Source organism: Mytilus galloprovincialis, chromosome 12 (genome assembly GCF_965363235.1).
Source record: "Mytilus galloprovincialis chromosome 12, xbMytGall1.hap1.1, whole genome shotgun sequence".
Classification (NCBI taxonomy): domain Eukaryota; kingdom Metazoa; phylum Mollusca; class Bivalvia; order Mytilida; family Mytilidae; genus Mytilus; species Mytilus galloprovincialis.
The window spans coordinates 67,780,968-67,802,281 of record NC_134849.1 but is presented as its reverse complement, the minus strand read 5'-3'; the positions used below and the strand labels follow the sequence as shown (position 1 = coordinate 67,802,281).

The 21,314-nt window shown below is 32.8% G+C and overlaps 1 protein-coding gene across 1 annotated transcript; it reads right to left on the bottom strand.

The window, feature by feature from the left end:
- Window positions 1–373: 373 nt before the first annotated feature.
- LOC143054624 (adenosine deaminase-like) lies at window positions 374–20,737 on the bottom strand. The gene is made up of 9 exons (XM_076227639.1): window positions 20,627–20,737; window positions 14,916–14,977; window positions 13,205–13,327; window positions 11,855–12,111; window positions 10,678–10,808; window positions 9,203–9,274; window positions 8,005–8,174; window positions 1,431–1,557; window positions 374–576 (listed from the first exon to the last, which is right to left on the bottom strand). Exons 1-9 carry the CDS (start codon window positions 20,645–20,647, stop codon window positions 487–489), a joined length of 1,053 nt encoding a protein of 350 aa, XP_076083754.1. The 5' UTR covers window positions 20,648–20,737; the 3' UTR covers window positions 374–486.
- Between the last annotated feature and the right edge of the window lie 577 nt (window positions 20,738–21,314).

Genomic DNA, 21,314 nt, shown 5'->3' with positions numbered 1-21,314 from the left:
GTTGTGGTATTTGCCAAAAAATACTCTATTCGACTGGACGCTTGTAAAGTCACGATCATCAATGCGTTTTTGAACGTTGTCATTCGGTGTAATTAAACAGATATAGCATGTTCTAAATGGGAATTTGTTAAAAAAAATACCAGTCTTGAGAATGAATTTCCTTCGACTTACGGCTCGAACATTCCCTCGACTGGTATTTTTTCGCAAATACCCCTCCTTAACATGATGTATCTGTTAAAAATACCTTGCCATTTGTTTTTAACATTTATCCAATCTATGGATATTAATTTTCATTGTTTGAAATTTGATGGACTTATTTGAAGTTTAAAATGTTTTTTTAAACGAATTCAACATGATGAAAAGAAAAAGATAATTGTAGAAAACTGTTTAATATGCTTTCATAAGAAATTGTGTAGTACATGAATATTAATAATTATAATAAATGGCAACGTTTGGTCTTTTTATCAGGAAATTTCGTTCCTATACCTAATGTTCTCCATAAACCAATGTAAGATCTTTCAATATTTGGGTCTTTTCCGAGTCTGATGCAAAACTTGCACGTGCCGCATTAAATATCTGAAAAATAAGGAATAACATTTGAAAACAGAAAATAGAAATTTTGAAAATATTTTGTCAATTCTTATCATTTGGTGACACTTATATATATATTGAGATTGTCTTTTTACCAGCAAAATAACAAAGATGTTAAATTTGAGGCAAGATTTGTTTACTCTTTTTTAGAACTTGCTATAATCATTCGATCTGTTTAAGTTTAATGTGTTGGTTCTTCGTAAACAATCATTTGTTTGTTCGATAATCTTGTATTACTTTTAATTGGTATCTGCGTTTTACTTGTTTGACCGTGACCCTTTATTACTTTTGACTTGTAGCTACGTTTTGCTTTTTCCTTGGATTTGCTGTGACCTTCTATTTATTTTGATTTGTAGGGATGATGTATTTGTCTGACCGTTCACCTCCAATAACATTTTAATTGTTTTGACGTTTAATTTGTTTGACATTACACCTGTTAAAACTGTTCTGACTCTGACTACCTTTAACCGAGTTTAAGTATGCGTATTTTTGTGTGTGTGTGTTCTATCCAATTCGCTAAAGGTATAGGAGATGGGTTATGATCTCATCACATGTTTAGCCCCGTCGTATTTGTTTTCTTCCGTTCCAAGTCAGGAACTTTTGGCCTATTATAAATCTTGTTTAAGGGAAAGCTGTAGTTCGAGAAGGTGCAAAATTTTCTCACTGTCCTGAAGACACTTTAGTGCCCTTCGGATATTTCTGCTCTAAGGTCATTTTTTTTCTCCGACACATTCACAATTTCCATTCTCATTTTATTTTTCCATTTGTATTGACGTTTTGGTTTTAAGAACATGAAACTCTAATAAAAAAAAAATATGGGACGATAAAATAATACTAACCGATTGTATAATTTGTTCGTCTGTTAGCCCAATTTCTTTACACTTAAGGTAATCATCATCTAGGTTGTTGTCAAGAACAACCGGATCATCTGTGTTGATAGAATAGTTAGCGCCATCTTTGACAAACCTATACAGAGAGTCATCGATTTAAGTATAGTCATCAAATATTAACAATTGATTGTATGTGCCGCTTTTTAGATCAAGATTCTTAGGTTATATATTCAAGACGAGAACAAATAATACAATATATATCAGTTAAATGTGAAATAGCAAAGATTTCACGGAAAATTCAATAAAATAGGTCTTGATCGGTCATTGTACTGTTTGATTTATGACTAAAATCGTAGTACAGCACACTGTCAGTATCTAAGATGGGTCTTACAAAGCAAATGGGTAGAAGAATGAAAAAAAGAGTGTCGTTTAATTTAAGCAATGCCTTTTCAATTCAAAGACTCATTAAACGATTCTAGGCTGTGTAATTTAAACCATGTCTATTTCAATTCAAGGACCAGGGAAATAAAGGTTGGTTGTTTGACTTAAGCAATGCCTTTTGAATTTAAGGACACAGTAAGAGAGTCATAGTTTTATTATTTAAGCGATGACTTTTCAATCCAATGACACATAAAAAATTAAATTCAAGGTTGTGTAATGTAAGCGGTGCCTATTCTATTCAATGACACATACACAATTTCCAGGTCGTGTTATTTAAACCATGTCTATTTCACAGTTTCACACTAAAGAACTTTTGATATTTGTATTTATTGAAATGAGAAAGTCTGTATGTCAAATATCTATGTCACCAACAGATGAGTCAGTCAATCTGTGAACATTAAGGTCAAGGGAATTCTGATTGGGCCTTAAAAAATAGGTTTGTTTGCCCTAACCCTGCCTATCCAGAATATAGCTGCCTACTCAAAATCTGTTGTCCTGATGTGAAAATGTTTTTTTTTTATTCAATATAGGCATGAAGACTTATAAACATCTGATACTTAAATTTCCCTTCGCCAAACAAAAATAAAGAGAAAAAAAAAGAAAATGAAAACGCGTACCTTCCTATCCATTGTTTCAACAAATATTTTTAAGTGTGGCCTTATTAAAAATATAATATCCTTTTTTTTTTAAATGTCTTCTACATTTAAAAAAATCATGGTTGTGTATTTAACAATTACATCTTTATTACAACCTCACACTAAAAAAAGTTAAGGAAGTATAATTTAAAAAAAAAATGCCTTTTCCATTCAGTGACGCATTTAAAATAAAACAGAGATTGAATAATTTAAAAATAAAAGTCTTTCTATTCGAGCTTTACTGATGGGTCTTTTGTAGACGAAACGCGCGTTTGGCATAAATAAAAAAATCAATCCTGGTATCTATGATGAGTTTATTTCCATTCAATGACACATCAAATAAACCAAGGTAGTCTTATTTAGAAAATGCCCTTACAATTCAATGACAAATAAAAACAAGAATATGTCCATACTACACGGATGCCCTGCTCGCACTATCATTTTCCATGTTCAGTGGACCGTGAAATTTGGATCAAAACTTAAATTTGAAATTGAAATTAGAAAGAGAATATCATAGAGAACATGTGTACTAAGTTTCAAGTTGATGTGACTTCAACTTCATCAAAAACTACCTTGACCAAAAACTTTAACCAAAACTTCGCACTATCTTTTTCTATATTTAGTGGACCATGAAATTAGGGTCAAAACTTTAATTTGGCATTAAAATTAGAACAATCATATCATCGGGAACATGTGTACTAAGTTTCAAGTTGATTGGACTTCAACTTCAACAAAAACTACCTTGACCAAAAATTTTAACCTGAAGCGGGACAGACGGAATGACGAACGAACCGAAACATAATGCCCCTCTACTATCGAAGGTGGGGCATAATAAAGGTTGTTTAATTCTAAAATGCCTTTTCAATTTAATGACGCACACACAAAATCATGGTCATATAATTTAGATAATTGTTTTTCAATCTTATGGTAATTTCGAAATTTTGAAATTGGAATTAATTTAATGATAGGCCAGTATGTCAAATTATGTATGTCACCAACATAACTAATCTAACTGTGAACGTTAAGGTCAAGAGAATTCTAACTATTTAATAAATTACTAAACCGAGAAAAATAGCAATGCAGAAACTTTTCTGAAATACCAAAACAAGGTATATGTGTAATACACAAAATAGAGAGTGTGGTTCCAGTTTAAAAAAGGTAAAATCTCAAAAAAATTAAACTCCGAGGAAAATTCAAAACGGAAAGTCCCTAATCAATGGCGCATTAACCTCCCAAAGAGCGTTATATTTTACAACGATGCGCGAATAAAACATAATAGGTAACAGTGTCATATAAGGGTAAAGCAGCCATCACATAGTAACAATCTTAATAAGAATAAAAACAAACAAATATTTAACAAAGAAGCACAACAAAGCATTTATCAAATTTAACAACCACAGTCATTGCTTACTTATATATGTATTGTAATTCAACTCATTAAGGTTTGAAATATTTGAAGTCATGTGACTAAATGACAACGTTCATATCATCTCTAGTGTAGAATCGCGTGTTTGACGTCAGAATGTAAACTTCACAGAGGAAGAGATATAGAATAATTTTGTCGTTCAAAGTATTTTCAAAATTATAATGGAACAATACATAATCATGGCATTACGATAGAACAATAACATAATGGCGGGACGTTTAAAAGTACAGACCCACGTCATATGTACCAAAGAAACACAAAAAGTCACACGTACAAAACACACCAGCAAAAATGAAAGATAATACAAACAACACATTGACGGGATGTATAAGTACCAAGCCACGTGAAATGGATATCAACGAATACAGACCAAATAGTAAAAGTAATATTAATAATAGAACAACGACAAAAAAAGAACAATATAACACGATATAAATGATGATAGCACAATAAAATAATGGCGGGACGTTTAAAAGTACAGACCCACGTCATATGTACCTAAGAAACACAAAAAGTCACACATACAAAACACACCAGCAAAAATGAAAGATTATACAAACACCACCTTGACGGGATGTATAAGTACCAAGCCACGTGAAATGGATATCACCGAATACAGACCAAATAGTAAAAGTAATATGAATAATAGAACAAAGACAAATAAAAGAACATTCTAATATGACGTGCTTCTTTCGCTTTGTAAACAACACCGTGATAAAATTCTCGATATATCTATACTTAGCGCAGACTCCAAGATGTACACACATGGCTGTTTAAATATGCCTCCCACGTAAATCCACATGTATCGTAACCTATGTGTAAACGGTTGTGAATTTCGCTGTGTTAACAATTATAATTGAATAAAACCCTACAGAACATTTATTCTGATTCTGACGCATAACAAAAAGAATTTACACATTAGAGAACATTTACTAATTTCAGCAAGTCAACATGGCGGCCCCTTGGTTACAACATGTCAACAGTGAATTTGACGGTAGCTTACAATAACAAGTGTAAATTTAAAATTGCAAATGTTGGGTTTACTGAGAAGTAACAAAAGGAATCACATTTTTTTTTCTAGCGGTTAGTTAAGAAATCATTCATGCAGGTTTATTAAATTTGTTTTACATTTATCGAACAGTGGGTAAAATAGAACAGTCACACACACGGTATACCCATCATCGCTTCAGTTTATTAATGATCGTATTTGTCCTATTAGAATCGAAATAATTCATGGAAGCCATAGATTTGTTGTAAATTTACACATGGCCTGGGCCGTGATATTCGTTAATTTTATCCCTCTCTAACGCTCAGGATAAAATTCGAATATCACGGCCCAGGCCATGTGTAAATTTCCAACAAATCTATGGCTTCCATGAACTATTTCTTAAATATAACACGTTATAAATGTATTAATAAAAAGATGATAAACAACATGAGTACGCAAAATTCAAGTGCCATCTAAAATAATAAGGGTAGGTAGATAGGGATTTTTATTTTATTTTATGTTTTTTTTACATTAAGTCTACGAAAGCAGCACTCAGACTTTAATAGTGCTTAAGGATTATGTACCCCTTTGTTGATTCAATGCTAAACATATGGAAATTTTATAGAAAATCCACAGCCTTTATCCTTGTACTCTCATATTTGGCAATTTGATGACTGATAGATATAGGATTAGTGCATGCAGTGCTAGCATTGATTTCATTAAAACAAGTTTATTAATGTAGTTATTGGCTAAAAAAAAAATGGACTAAATCAAGTACACCTTTTAGTGTGCGTTCGACTTTTGTGACTCAGCACGAGGTATTTTGGAATTTACAGATTGGTTAGAACTTTTTGTAAAAAATAAGCACTAGCACATTATAGAAAAGCAAGTGAGTGATCTTTGTTTGAAATTTGATATAAAAATTCTCTGTATTAAAGGCTGTTGATTTTCTATAAAAATCTTGTTTTATTTGCCCCAAAGTACTCTTTTTCTATAAAATGCAAAGAAACAATAAATAATAATGCTCTGCTTTGTTTCCCCTTGGTATATGTACAAAATGGCCCATCTCTTTTAGTCATTATATCTGTAGTTTTGATACAATTGAAGTTTGAAAAGTTCGTACAAAAATGGCCATAGAAGGGGTCATGAACTTTAATGTAAAATGAAAAAAAAAATCTTTAGGGAAAGCTATTATTTAAACTTAAGAGAAGGAACCACACATATATTCTTTTTGACTAAATAAATTATAATTCGAACTTAGACCTCTTTTAAACAGGGATACATTTTAACATTTAATGTATTATCTCTTTACACTGCGATTAAAATACCGAAATATTGAAGAAGTAGTCGAAGACACGTCAACAGCATTTTTATCTCCATTATAATAAAACTGACAGAAAACAACGTCAAAAATTAAAATACATTTAAAATTTGGCATACATCGTCTGCGCTTGCACGTGCTTTTTAAAGTATCAATATACTGATACCATGAACATTTGCGACGTTATCCAATCAAAATAAACGTTACGAACTGTGTTGCCTTAGAATATAACTTGACACTGCGATTAAAAATACTGACATATTGGAGATGTAAACGAATAAACGTTACAATAAAAAGGTCGACAACTAGCGTTTTAAACGGACATACTGGTGTATACAATACATCAATCTCAATAACAGAAAAATACACCCAAAGACCAACAAAATGTTTCAAAATGACAACTACGTTGGTTCTATGCATTGATTGATTTATTGTTGTTGTTTAACGACACTTTCAGCATGCTTTATCTTGATGGACAGTTTAAATTGATGGATAAATCCAGAGTAAACAACTAAAACCACCGTCCTTTGGCAGGAAACTTCCAAATCTAGTTAATTACAATCGGAGTTGAACATGGATTACATTTAAAAGAGGGACGAAAGATACCAAAGGGACAGTCAAACTCACCACACCAAAACAAACTGACAACGCCATGGCCAAAATGCCATTTGCACTGCTCGAAATTACAACCTCAAGATAGAGAAACTGTAGATATTTTTTTTGATCAATCGGCGCTATAACCTTTTTCTTTTCTTATATATACATCCTTCAAGTTGGCTTCCAAACGTTCCTAAGCTGTAAATGTATGTGTCATTTTATCTCTTGTTGAGAGTTGTCTCATTGACAATCGTTCCACATCTCCTTTTTTCTAAATCCGGAGAACCGCTTTGTACGTATAAAAATGAATTGCTGTTTCACTTTTTATAGTCGATAGGTTATCAATGAAAAAAAATAGAAGGTATATAGGAGGCAATAAATTTAGAAATGAGGAAAACATCGAACAGACGTTAACAATCCACGAAAAGCAGAACAGAAATTTTAATACTGAAGAACCCGCGATCTCCACTCTAAGTATTTTTCCGTTTTCGAGATATGATGCTTTGCAACAATTTACTCAATGTTGTGTATAGTGCTTCATAGTAGAAATTAGAACACATTTGATGTCTGTGTCTGAGATGAAAACAAAACGAACCTTACCAATAAAAGCAAGAGAAGAGAAACACGAGTTAAATGCTCCGGAAGGGTCAAAAGTTCCTATTGCCCTTAAGACACATGTAATTTTACTGTTTCCTAAAAATTTGAATGCAAGATACCAAGTTTTGAGATTAAAAAATAAAGTCGGCATTCGTAGATGTCAAAACAACAATGTGCTCTGATCTGAGGTTACACTTGTGATTACGTGTCTTAATAAAACAACCTAATTTTAACCCCATTACAAAATGTGCTTATCCGAAGTCAAGAGTCAGTTATTCAGTGTTTGTCGTTTGTTGCAGTATAACATCATTTTTATTTTTTTTTTTACACTGTACATGCCTTAGATCCTGGTGAAGGTACCGTAGTTTGGAAGTTAAAGTATCAACCAGAAATTAAGCAGACGTAACTGTTGATCTTCGGATCAGTGCAATCAAACCTGCACGTGCTATCTGGTTTGTACACGCCTTTGATCGTGTATTAAATAGATTTCGTCATGCGAGCATTACAAACGCATCAGTTGTGAAATTACATGATACAATATACAAAAATACATATTCATAAATATTAAGATAATTTACCTTAGAAGTGGATGTTTTTTCAAGTCTTCGGACACAGAACCTGTTCTTATACTGGAAAACGGACAAACTTCAAAGTGAACTTGATCTTTTATACATTGTTGATACAATTTTTCATCATCAACAACATGATATCCGTGTCCAATTCGTTCTGCATACATATGTTCTAATGCCTAAAATATCAATTTGTTAATATCATGATGATAAATGTCTGCTTAACGTTCAGCGGCGAATTAATACACATATTCAGGACGAGAACAGGTTAATGAAATATGAATATTAACGCTGCCTTGTATGAGATCGATAAACTGAGTCGGATTTGTAACGTGCTTGTTCACCAAATAACAGTTTGCGGGCAGACATTTCAATTTACCCTGAAGCATTATTGTGATTCTGAGGTTCTTACTCCTTAATGCCACGTGATTAGCGGAGAAGCAGCAAATACCAATTTTAAAGTCTTTGGTTTGACCCAGCTGGGGTTCGAACCCACAACTTCTTGCACACGAAGCGAACACGCTACCACAAGACAACTGAGGCGGTCAGATACATATGAAGTAGACTCATCTAACGTATGTGTATTACTAGATCGCTTCTTTTCGGTACAAGTTGGCTGATGTTTTATTCATAAATGAAAGCTCAAATCTTTTCTTAATATTTAAAATGAATATCTTGAATTAAAGACATTCAATGTTCAGTTTATCAATCTGGTAAACATTTTGTTTTTTTAACTGTGGTACTTGTGGCTTCGGTGGGATTTTAACTGTGGTACTTGTGGTTTCGATTGGATTTAACTGTGGTACTGATTCTATGATATACAAGGGTCCAAATGTTGAGTCTTGATTTCTTTGTTCTCCTGGTATATCATGTATAGATTTAGGAAGATGTGGTGTGAGTGCCAATGAGACAACTCTCCATCCAAATAACAATTTTATATGTCGTTTTAAAACTTTTTCGCCCATTTTTTTTTCATTCTTATAATCGTAGCACATTATTTTAGTTTGTTCTTCGATTTTAGACAATTCAAGACCATAACTATCTAACATATAAAATCATCTTTACCCTCATTTATCAAAATGAATTCCTTCGTTCTGGTCAAATGTCAAATTGTTTTCATTGCCTTTCTATTCATTCATACATGTATACATGAATGTTCATTTCTGTAACTTTATGTAAACATTGTATGATTTATTACATAACAAACCTCTTTAACACCTTCAGATGGTCCATTTTCACCAGCGTGGACTGTTCTATGGATACCTTCGTCGAACGCAACCTTTAAAAATACAACAAACAAAAGACTTTGTTAAAAAGCTGTACAACTAGATTAGTATGACTCATCTATCATAGTGCATTGTAAAATAGATCGATATAAATAAAATGTTGAAATTGGGGATAAGCATGGATTGTCATTTTTTCAAGCTTTATGGTAAACGCCATAGAACCCGTTTGAATAAAAAATAATCATTACTAGTCTTACAAAATGTATTAGAATAGAGTCAACTAAGGCTCTTTAGAGTGTATGTCGCTCACTTGCATCACCTTATAGTAAAAATCTTCATTAAAGGAGAATAACTTTATTAATTTCAGTCTTATGTCGATTTATACCACTGTCCAAAGTTAGGGGAGTGTTGGGATCCCGCTAACATGTTTAAACCCGCCACATTATTTATGTATGTGCCTGTCCCAAGTCAGGAGCCTGTAATTCAGTGGTTGTCGTTTGTTTATGTGTTACATATTTGTTTTTCGTTCATTATATTTATATAAATAAGGCCGTTAGTTTTCTCGTTTGAATTGTTTTACATTGTCTTATCGGGGCCTTTTATAGCTTACTATGCAGTATGGGCTTTGCTCATTGTTGAAGGCCGTACGGTGACCTATAGTTGTTAATGTTTGTGTCATTTTGGTCTACTGTGGATAGTTGTCTCATTGGCAATCATACCACATCTTCTTTTTTATATCTGTATATCTTATCCTGCTGATAATTTTTCGTTTTCAATTTTTCTTTTTTCTTTTTGATAGTTATCTAGACATAAGGCAACATATTGAAAATTGGCATTTAAGGGGAATAACTACAATAATGACTATACCAAAGAGTTTATCTCTATCTATAATAATATTCAAGATAGTAACCAAAAACAGCAAAATTTCCTTAAAAATTTCAAATTCAGGGGCAGCAACCCAACAACCAGTTGTTGGATTCATCTGAAAATTTCAGGGCAGATAGATCTTTACTTGCAAAACAATTTAACCCCATGTCTGAATTACTTTTAATGCTTTGGTTTCAGAGTTATAAGCCAAAATCTACATTTTAACCATGTTCTGTCTTTAGTCATGGCGGCCATCTTGGTTGGTTGGCCGGGTCACGCCACACATTTTTTAAAATAGATACCCCAATGATGATTGTGGCCAAGTTTGGTTTAATTTGGCTCAGTAGTTTCAGAGGAGAAGATTTTTGTAAAAGCTAACGACGGACGACGACGACGACGACGGACGACGGACGACGGACGACAAGTGATGAGAAAAGCTCACTTGGCCCTTATCTAGACATAAGGCAACATATTGAAAATTAGCATTTAAGGGGAATAACTTCAATAATGACTATACCAAAGAGTATATTGTAAAATTATGGGCCTTTGGAAGAAATTTACCTATTTTATCATTATTTAGAATTAATACCTTAAATGCTTGCTTGTGAAGACATTCATTTGGTTCCACGCCTGGTTCAAAGTCGTCCCCAGCTATGTCAATCGCCACTACACCACGCGATTTAAACTCCTTACACAACTCTACTATTTCCATTGACCATTCTGTATACAAACAGTTATATATTAACTCATAGAACACAGAACACAGTTTTATTTTTTCAAATAATAAAGCGAGTTTAAGTGCTCTTCAACTTTGTACTTGTTAAGCTTTATAAATATTTTGATCTGAGCGTCACTGATGAGTCTATGTAGACGAAACGCGCGTCTTGCGATTTAAATTTTAATCCTGGCACCTTTGATAACTATTATTATACATGATATTGCTAAATCTATCTAGTTTTAATAAAATCTGTTATCATTATAAACATTTCTACTTTAAATTTTTATTATTATTTGATTTAAACTATTTTGAAATTAATGTTTTTGTTTAAATATCCAAACGTCATAATGCCAAAACAATCTAATGCAGATATTGAAACGTTTTGCATACTCCGGTTAATAAAGTACGTTTTTTTTTTTTTAAAGTTCGAAAAATAAAGTCTATTACAATCCGTTCGTCAGTCGCTCATTTCCATTGAATACCGATTGAAGTAGATGCTGGCTGAGTATTGAATAAGCTAAGTCGTTATAGCAAGAACATAGAAACTTAATCGTATTAACGAATTAATGTGTTATTTTTTTTATAAATAACGAGTAAGCTAAGTTGCTATAACGACATAAAAATAAAACTACACCGTGACAATTTCCGGCTTTTGTAGATTGGTAATTGTTCTTTAACGTCCAGTGGTAAATATCAATTTCATAGACATTTGTTTGTTATTTCTGACGGGTTTGGAATTAAAACTGATATTTAAAGGAAATCTTCAGCTTGCTTTATATCATTAAAATTCTAGGGTTCGGTGGCCGAGTGGTCTACGTATTACTACTGTAATCACTAGCCAGTCAACACTGAGGTTGTGAGTTAGAACCACACTCGCGCTGGTTCCCTCGATTCCAAATTTAATTGACTAGTATTATCAGTTTTCCTATCATCGAAGGTCGCAAGTTAGCTCCGGGCACTCTGGATTCCTCTACCAATAAAAAACTGGGCGCCACGAAATAGCCCAAAAGCGGTGATTAAAAGTGGCGTTAAAAAAATCTAGACGTACCTGGTCTGTGTGTCATACTGCACAAAATGCTCTTAACAGTAATATTAAAATCCTTTGATCCTTTTTCTAAAGCAGTGCAAACGATATCTACAACATCACGTGGCGAAATATCTCCAGGTTTAATGGCGAATTCTCGTTTCTCAGCTGTATTAGCAAGCAAATGCGGACAATATCTAGTCTCAACATATTTTATATTATGTTTGGCACTATCTTCACAAAATTCATACGCAATCCTGTAGATAGCATCTCTACATCCCCTGTGAAATTTAACAAGAACATAAGATAATGAAAGGCAAAATGGTAATTGCAATGCAGGATTTTGTAGGAACTACAAGACCTTTGAACCTTACTTTGTTTTATAAGTTATGTGTTTCGCATTACTCTTATTTGTTTTGATAATCTTAAGCATACCTATTCTGTTTTGTCCTTTAGAAATGATAATTATAAATAAAACCTACTGTTTTTTTACTAGGTTTTTGAAATTGGTAAGGACGTACGAGTATCGAGTATAGATTATGTTTTTTTCTTCTTTTTAGTATGATGTTGTTGTGACAACGTTAAACACACTGGAAGATCAGATAGAAAATAGTTTTGAAAGCATTCAATGTAAAGATTTAAAAAGAACGTCAGAACGTTAAAATGTCAGGGTTGCATGCATTCGCAATAATTGACTTGTTTTAGCCACTTATGTTAAATCTCAAAATATAAGGCGTACAGTACATGTATAATCAAATTTGAATTAATTTGAATTAATTTGGTCGAGCAACTTTTTTATAATTATGATATTTGTTTTACTTTAATAATATATCTTTTTATTTTCTCTTATATAATGTATTACATCTATTTTGTATGATAACAAGTGTGTGTGCGTCTGTATGTGTTTGTTAGTGAAAATAATGTTGTATAAATTACCTTAGCTGTATTTGGCAAAACTTTTAGGAATGTTGGTCCTAAATGCTCTTCAACTTCGTACTTTATTTGGCCTTTTTAACTTTTTTGGATTCGAGCGTCACTGATTAGTCTTTTGTAGACGAAGCGCGCGTTTGGCGTATATACTAAATTTTGTCCTGGTATATATGAGGGCCCTCATGGGGTTTTTGATTATGTGATTACTTGGCCGTTTTTTTAATGATTATTTGATAATTAAGCCAAATATTTCATGATTATTTGATTACCTAGGACTGTATTTTTAGTTTATGATTATTTGATTACTAAAGATAAGCAAATATTTAATGATTATGTGATTATATTGGCAAAAAAATGGTGATTATGTGATTACTAGGACCCCCCCCCCCCCCCATGAGGGGCCTCATATATGATGATATTAACTATTGACAAACATAAACATACGCTATTACTGGCATAAACACTCTAAAACAGTTTAACAAAACTTCTAATGTTGATCGTTCATATACAACAACATCTCGTTTGAATTCCTCTATATTCTCGTGGGGCATGTGAATTTTTCGAGATCTGAAATAAACGTTCAGTTTTTAAGAGTACTATATATTATGATGGAATTTGACCACCACAGTATGCGAATGCTTTAAACCTAAATCATAGTAGCACTCTTAACAAAATATTCATTTAGTTTAATAATCGCTACATTGTATACATTTTTTACAAACATGAGCAATCAGGTTAAACGGGAATAATTTGATATAGTATAAGTGATTACTTGTTCCTTAATTACCAGTGGCAAATATTTCAGTGTTTGTTATTCTCTCAAGTGCATGAGTAGTGCAACTCTGCTATAAATTACATGTGGTCAATATCTACTTTAGAGAGGTCCTAACCATATACGGCTAAATAAATCCAAGCGTATATAATAATTTATAAAAAAATAAGTCTTTGGGAATGGTTAGCAATAATAGAGATGATAATACATGTATAAATTTAAATCTTCCAAACATTAACACTATTCCTAAACTTTACATACATTACATATCTAAATGAATGACAATCTCACGTGAAATTGACGCGAATTTCAAACGTACTTTCACGTGAATTTTACATTAAACATAACCCTTACTTAAAACCCTAACCGTACAGTGAATCTAGACTCAGAACAGGGAAAGGATCCATAACGAACAAGAATGTGTACGAAGTACACGGATAATTTTCTATGTTCAATGGACCATGAAATTGGGTGAAAAATCTAATTTGGAATTAAAATTAGAAAAATCATACCATAGGTAACTTGTTTACTAAGTTTCAAGTTTATTGGACTTCAACTTCATCAAAAAATACCGTGACCGAAAACTTTAACCTGAAACGCGCACTTTCATTTTCTATGTTCAGTGGAACGTGAAATTGGGGTCAAAAGTCTAATTTGGCTTAAAATTATAAAGATCTTATCATAAGGAACATGTGTACTGTTGCAAGTTGATTGGACTTCCCCTTCATCAAAAACTACCTTGACCAAAAACTTTAACCTGAAGCGGGACAGACGGACGGACGAACAGACGAACGAACAGAAGAACGCACAGACCAGAAAACATACTGTCCTTCTACTACCGTAGGTTATTTTGTGATGATAGAATATGGACAATGAACAAAGCGCTAACTGTGTACACTAGTACTACATACATGTATTCTTTGAAACTTAGATATCACTCAGTAGATCTACGATATATTACCGCTCAACAACGCCCTTTAAAAGTTAAGTATCTTATTTTTTTCATTTTGTTTTAACGCTAGTAAATCAAAGTGTATACGTATCTATTGCCCATGACTGTGCATTAATTCTGTGTTAGCTAATTTGTATCATTTTATTATTTACATTTACTAGACTAAGTATTCTACATTGTGACGTGACATGAAATCGACATTGTACAAATATTCCTTTGTTAAGCACTGTTAAAGTCACAAGGGTGCTCCCATAGACTAAAAATGAAATAAAAAAAAAATCCCTACCTACCTACCTACCCTGTTTCAGCATTTGACAGTAAACACATATACTAGTACTTTTTGTTTGGTGTTACTATTTTGGCAGATAAAAGCAATAAGAAAAAGTTTAGCTGCATTTTTAAACTGCGACAATGCAGATATAATACATTACTTTGCTATGTCTAATACTGTTTGTGGTCGTACGGCTCCATCCAGATGGACATGAAGCTCAACCTGGAAATAAAAAAAGTAAAATACTATTAGATTAGGCCATAATAAATAATAGGTTTGCCCAAACGCTACCTACCCAAAAAAAAGCTGCCTACTCAAATTCTTTTATTGTCCTGATTTGAAGAAGTTTTTTTTTAATCAAATAGGCATGAAGACTAATAAACATCTGATACATTGTGTACTTCAATTTTTTTTTTTAAAGAAAATGCCTTCCTACCTACCCACTGTCTCAACCTTTGGGTAGGGTTTGGGCAAACCAAAATAATTTTAAGTGGGGCCTTAAAATAAACCAACAGCGTAACAAAACTATACAGGCAACAATACTAACAACACAAGTAAACCATGACCAAAAGAGTTAACTGCATCAAATGTAAGCAGGTCTCAACATAACAACCAGTGTAGCCATTACGTGAGGATTAACACTGTTACAACCAACAGGCAACAACGAGACCAAGTAGAGTAGGCAATGACCGAGAGAGTAGCATTACAATCGAACAGGCTTTAATAAAAACAACTAGTTTTAGTCATGACCGCGATTGTTGCATTGCAATTAAACAGGCTTTTACAAGAACAACAAGACATGCTAGAGAAATCCATGACCGAAAGAGTTGCCTTGATTTGCAATCGAACAGGCTTTAACAAGAAAAACTAGAGTAAACCATGACAGAAAGAGTTGCATTGCAAACAAAAAGACTTTACTTATGTTGTACTGTTATACCACTGTCCCAGGTTAGGGGAGGGTTGGGATCCCGCTAACATGTTTAACCCCGCCACATTATTTATGTATGTGCCTGTCCCAAGTCAGGAGCCTGTAATTCAGTGGTTGTCGTTTGTTTATGTGTTACATATTTGTTTTTCGTTCATTTTTTTTTTTACATAAATAAGGCCGTTAGTTTTCTCGTTTGAATTGTTTTACATTGTCTTATCGGGGCCTTTTATAGGTGACTATGCGGTATGGGCTTTGCTCATTGTTGAAGGCCGTACGGTGACCTATAGTTATTAATGTCTACATGTCATTTTTGGTCTTTTGTGGATAGTTGTCTCATTGGCAATCATACCATATCTTCTTTTTTATATTAAACAAGAAAAACTAGGATAAGCCATGACAGATAGAGTTGCATTGCAATCAAAAACTTGAAGACTTTAACAAGAACAACCAGAGTTATTGTGACCGAAAGATATTGGTTGCAATAAAAAATACATTAGCAAGAAAAACCGAAGTAAACCATGTCCAGGGAGCTTTAATTTAAGTATTAAATTGAAAATGGAAAATGGTAATGTGTCAAAAAGACAAAAATCCGACCAAATGCAAAGAACAAAAATACAAAGATCATACAGACAACAGTTCATTTAGACAATTTTCAAATCGATTAACTGGAAATTAACAGACAAACTCTGTATTTGAAATGCGTAATTTAAAATTACGACTTATATGCCAAGGCCCTAGCACTTATCACTCAAAAAAATGCTATGCATACCCTTATGAAGGGCAGTGATATATATGTATTATAAGTACATACAAAATTGTGAAAAAAGATGATAATTTAAAAAAAAAAAGTGAAGGAATTTAATAAAAAAAAAAGTTTAATCAAAATTAATTAGAAAATAACTATACAATAAAAAAAAAACATACGTGTTAAAGTGTCTGCGTCTATCTACGCGTTTGTTGACATACACGAGCTTGGTACAATGTTTTGAATTATAAAAGATCTTTCATGAGTGTTGACTTCGAACATTTCCGATTTTTGTGGGGTTTGATAATTTTTATTGAATATATATATGTAGGACTCTAAAGTGCGACGGGGACGCTAAAGTACGATGGGGACGCTGAAGTGCGATGACTACACTAAAGTGCGATGCTTACATACGCTAAAGTCCGATGGTCCACGAAAATATAGACTTTAGAAACGTAGTTGGATTATGACATGAACAGTCGTTTATACAAACCAATGAACATGCCGGAAGATGAAATAAAGAATGGATGCGAACAGATGCATATTAATGTTGACGTTAAAATATTGTCGATTTTATTATATATATCAAAGAGTAACGTCGGTGAAATAAAGTAACACGTTTTCAAGCGTAAATCATATATTGTCCATTAAAACATCAGTGTGTACCTTGTAGTAAATTTACATGTATTAATACTCGCTACGAAAAAGGGGAAAGCTCAACCAACTACCCCTTTATCTCACATTTAAATTAAAGCTCAGTTGTACAAATAAATTTTTATTCCGACAGTGATCGAATTTTGTATTTGCAACCGAAAACTTAAAGGGGATGTGTTTACATTAATCATGTTAATAGGCTGTGTGAACGGCAAGCTACACCAATTATCCCATACCCCCTCGTCCTAAACATGTATGAAATATTTGCCACTGGACGTTAATCAACCAATAAGCAATCCAATACGCCCGAATTGTTAAAAAATTCATTTAAAGGCAATATAGTATTTTGTGACAACTAAATAACCTTTTTAACAATAATTAATAGGTCAGTCTTCTTAATTTAGAAACAGTCACATAAGACTACCAGTAAAGTAAAAGCCTACAACAGTATATGTTATATCATATCAAACTAGATTTTGCAAAAGACTTGTTTTTACCATTAATGCCCTTGCACCTTACTTTATTGTTCCATCGCACTTTAGCAAACAAACAATCATCGTACTTTAGCGTGAGACACCATCGTCTTAAGCGTGACCATCGCACTTTAGAGTACCATCGCACTTTAGAGTCCTACATATATATTTAGCTTTTAGTTAAAATTGAAACCAAACAGGTCTTTAATTTAACAAAAGGTGTAAAAACTTGTATGTTAATCATGTCAAGTGGGAACAATTTTCAAATCCATAAACTGGAAATTAACAGACAAAATGTGTCATTTTAAATATATGACACTCATATCAAGATACAGGCCAAATGCCCTCGCACTTCGTTATCACTTGGCAAATATAACGTATATTTTCTCAAGGAAGGTTTTTGATATACAAAAATGCACACAGTACCATGGAAAACACAATTACTTCACAAAGGGGACATTATCTAAATATAAGCGATGTCCAAATCTATCTACGTGTATATTCAATGATATTGTCAATGACAAAACAATTAAAAAGTACTTTTTTAAAATATTATACAAATGTTATATAACTCATGTATTACTAGATCTCTCATGAGGGATAGGTTAGTTTTCAGTATTTCTGAGTTTCGAGTGCATAAGAATGAAGAGCATTTAGAATTTAAAAGCGTAAGCTAAAAGGTAAATTACCTTTTGTGAGCTATAATTGGTGTCTATTATGGAAACAAAAGAAGCTGTTTAAGGCAAAATATTTGACCCTATATCGAAGGACAAAAAACACAACGCATGCAGGAGCGGCTGATCCAGCCATTTTAAAAATGGGGATTCCCAACCCAGGATAAAGGGGGCTGCGGTTCCAACCATATATCCCCATTCAAATACATTGATTAACATATCGAATCAAAATCACTGAGGGTCTAAATCTGAAGGTGGTGTGTTGGTAGCTTGGGGCAGTGATGGGCAAGTGGCTGCTGCTTTGGAGATTGAGGATTTTTGTTATGCCTTTATTCTCTTTTCTTTATTTTTTTTTTGTGTTCATTATTCTTTAGTCATAATATCTTAGCACCTCATAATTTCTTTTCTTTATTATTATGTCACCATTTTTTGTACTCCTAGCCAATAATTTGTCTGTAAAGCCGATCTAAAACATAGTAACCTATAGTTGTTTTAAAATACTGTGTCACGTTAATCTTTTGTGGAGTGATGTATCATTAGCAATCATACCACATCTTCTTTTTGTACTTAATTCATCACTGTAGGTATTGACCAACGCACAGTTAGTACATCTATATATGGCTGGTTATAATATACGTTGACTTGCATTTAATTTCATATTTAGCCTTTAATATATATATACGAACAGCAAGAAAAGTTATAAGTGCATACACTCTGTATTTTTGTTAGATGTATTTCTATGTGTATCCATCTGACGAGTTTAGCCTTTTTCAACTGTTTTTTGATTGTTCGTTCTTATGTTGTAAACCAGGTTAGGGGATGGGTTTGGATCCTGCTAACATGTATAACCCCGACACATTCTGTATGTTTGTGCCTGTCACAAATCAGGAGCCTTTAATTCAGTGGTTGTCGTTGTTCATTATTTGTTCTTCGTTCATTTTTCGTACACACATTAGGTCGTTACTAGTTTTGTCGTTTTACAATTTTCATTTCGGGGCCTTTTATGACTGACTATGCGGTATTGGCTTTGCTCATTGTTGAAGGCTGTCCGGTGACCTATAGTTGTACATTTCTGATTCATTTGGTCTCTTGTGGAGAGTTGTTAATTGGAAGTCATACCACATCTTCTTTTGTTTTATATACACCATATACATCGATACAAAATACCGATTAAACCTCATTAGATCTAAAGATTAGTTGCTTAAATTGAGGATTTTTGCTACTTTGTACCAGAAATAAAAGTTTCTTTAAGGATCGACTGTTATAAACTGATAGTGAAAAATTAACGAAATTTTTAACTTAAAAGGCAGAAAAAATGAATACTCCCTGTCGTCGACTTTTTTTGGATATCTATAAACTATTGGAAATATAGTCAGATAGTGGGAATTGATTTTATCCAAATTTTTTATGCATTTAACATTGAAATCTTTTTTCTTTGAAAATCTTTTAAGGATTATACAAGATTTTCAAAATGTCCTTAAAAAAATTTGAACATTTTATAAGATCAGGAAAAGAACACCAGGGCTTATGGAGGGCCAATATTGATAAAACCAGAGGATTTCGAATATCTGATCATCCTTAAAGACGGAAGAACAATTTAATCGGTTGAAGTGTTACATTACTAGATATAAGTAATTTATTTTTATCAAACCAATACACATCTATTTATTTTTTACAATTTACGATTTACTTCCGTGTATAAACTCCCACTTTAATATTTGAATGTACAACATCTTGTCATTATGCTGGAATAATCCTGTAAATTAAGACGCGCATTCCATATTCAATCGATTATAAAGGCTCAGACGGAATTCATTGACAAAAAAATGTTCATAGAATTATTTATAGAAATAAACAAGAGCCGTTTAAACCGACCTGTTTACTTGTTTAGTATCAACACTCATTCTATATATAGATACACATGTATATATATATAATAATATATGATCTTTTCATAACTGAATCTTTTTGTAAGGGGAGGCCCGCTGACTGACCCAAGAGGGGCCCGCTCCAGTCATGCTTCAGTGATTCCTTATATATACATGTATAATCAAAATTTTCCCACGAAAAGGGTGAGGGGGGGGGGGTGGATCCCCAGGCCCCTGGATCCGCCTTTGGGAAGTCTTGACCATACGACAATTTTTATAAAAGAAACAGACAGAAGATAAAAGAGGGACATTCAACTCATTGGATCCCTTTTTTGTCAATCAATCAGTAAAGCAATACACCATGGAAGGTAATAAAAATACGAAACCATCCGGAACTTTCACATTCATCTTCTGCGAAAGTATAATAAGCAATATGATATGCAATGCACTCCAAAATGAAGATCGATACAATACCCATGTCGAAATCTACACGTACTATGTCATATTTATGACACAACATTGGTCTTACCTTATATTTGAATTTGTCCATTTCAGTGACCTGGTTGATAACAATCCGTTATCTGTTAGTGTACAATTGATATCAGCTGTGATTTTTTATTTACGGGGAAAGTGTCAAAACAGATTTTAAAATTTTATATATAAAAATTAAATGCACAATTGTACACACGCTAACTTTAAAATTCTCCGTTATTTTCAATTTTCAATGTCTAATTCATTATTGTACAATAATTAAATGAAATCCATACACAGTTTAAAGTTTCTTTGTTAAATTGTTAAGGTAAATCGAGCTCAATAAAGACATACGGTAAACTTTGTATTTCATTCACAAAGTTAAAACCGTTCAGTATCTTTTAGCATGATAATTTCTGTTATATGTAACAATAAATTATGAGAAATGAAACCGTTTTCATATAAAAAGAAAAACGGTCACATACACACACCCACACACAGATATTAAACCAAACTAAAAAAAAAAAAAGTTATAAACGGACTTTGCAACTTTTTTATAAAGATTTTGAAATCAATTCAAAAATGACAAACAAAAGCCGGGGTATGTAAAAAGGTCCTTTATTACTACCTATTTTCAATAAATTGTTACAAAGTTTCCTATTATCTTTGAAGTAAACTCTTACTTCCTCTATATGTAATTCTCATAAAAACGATGTTACTATAAATTTATGATGACAGATGCTTTC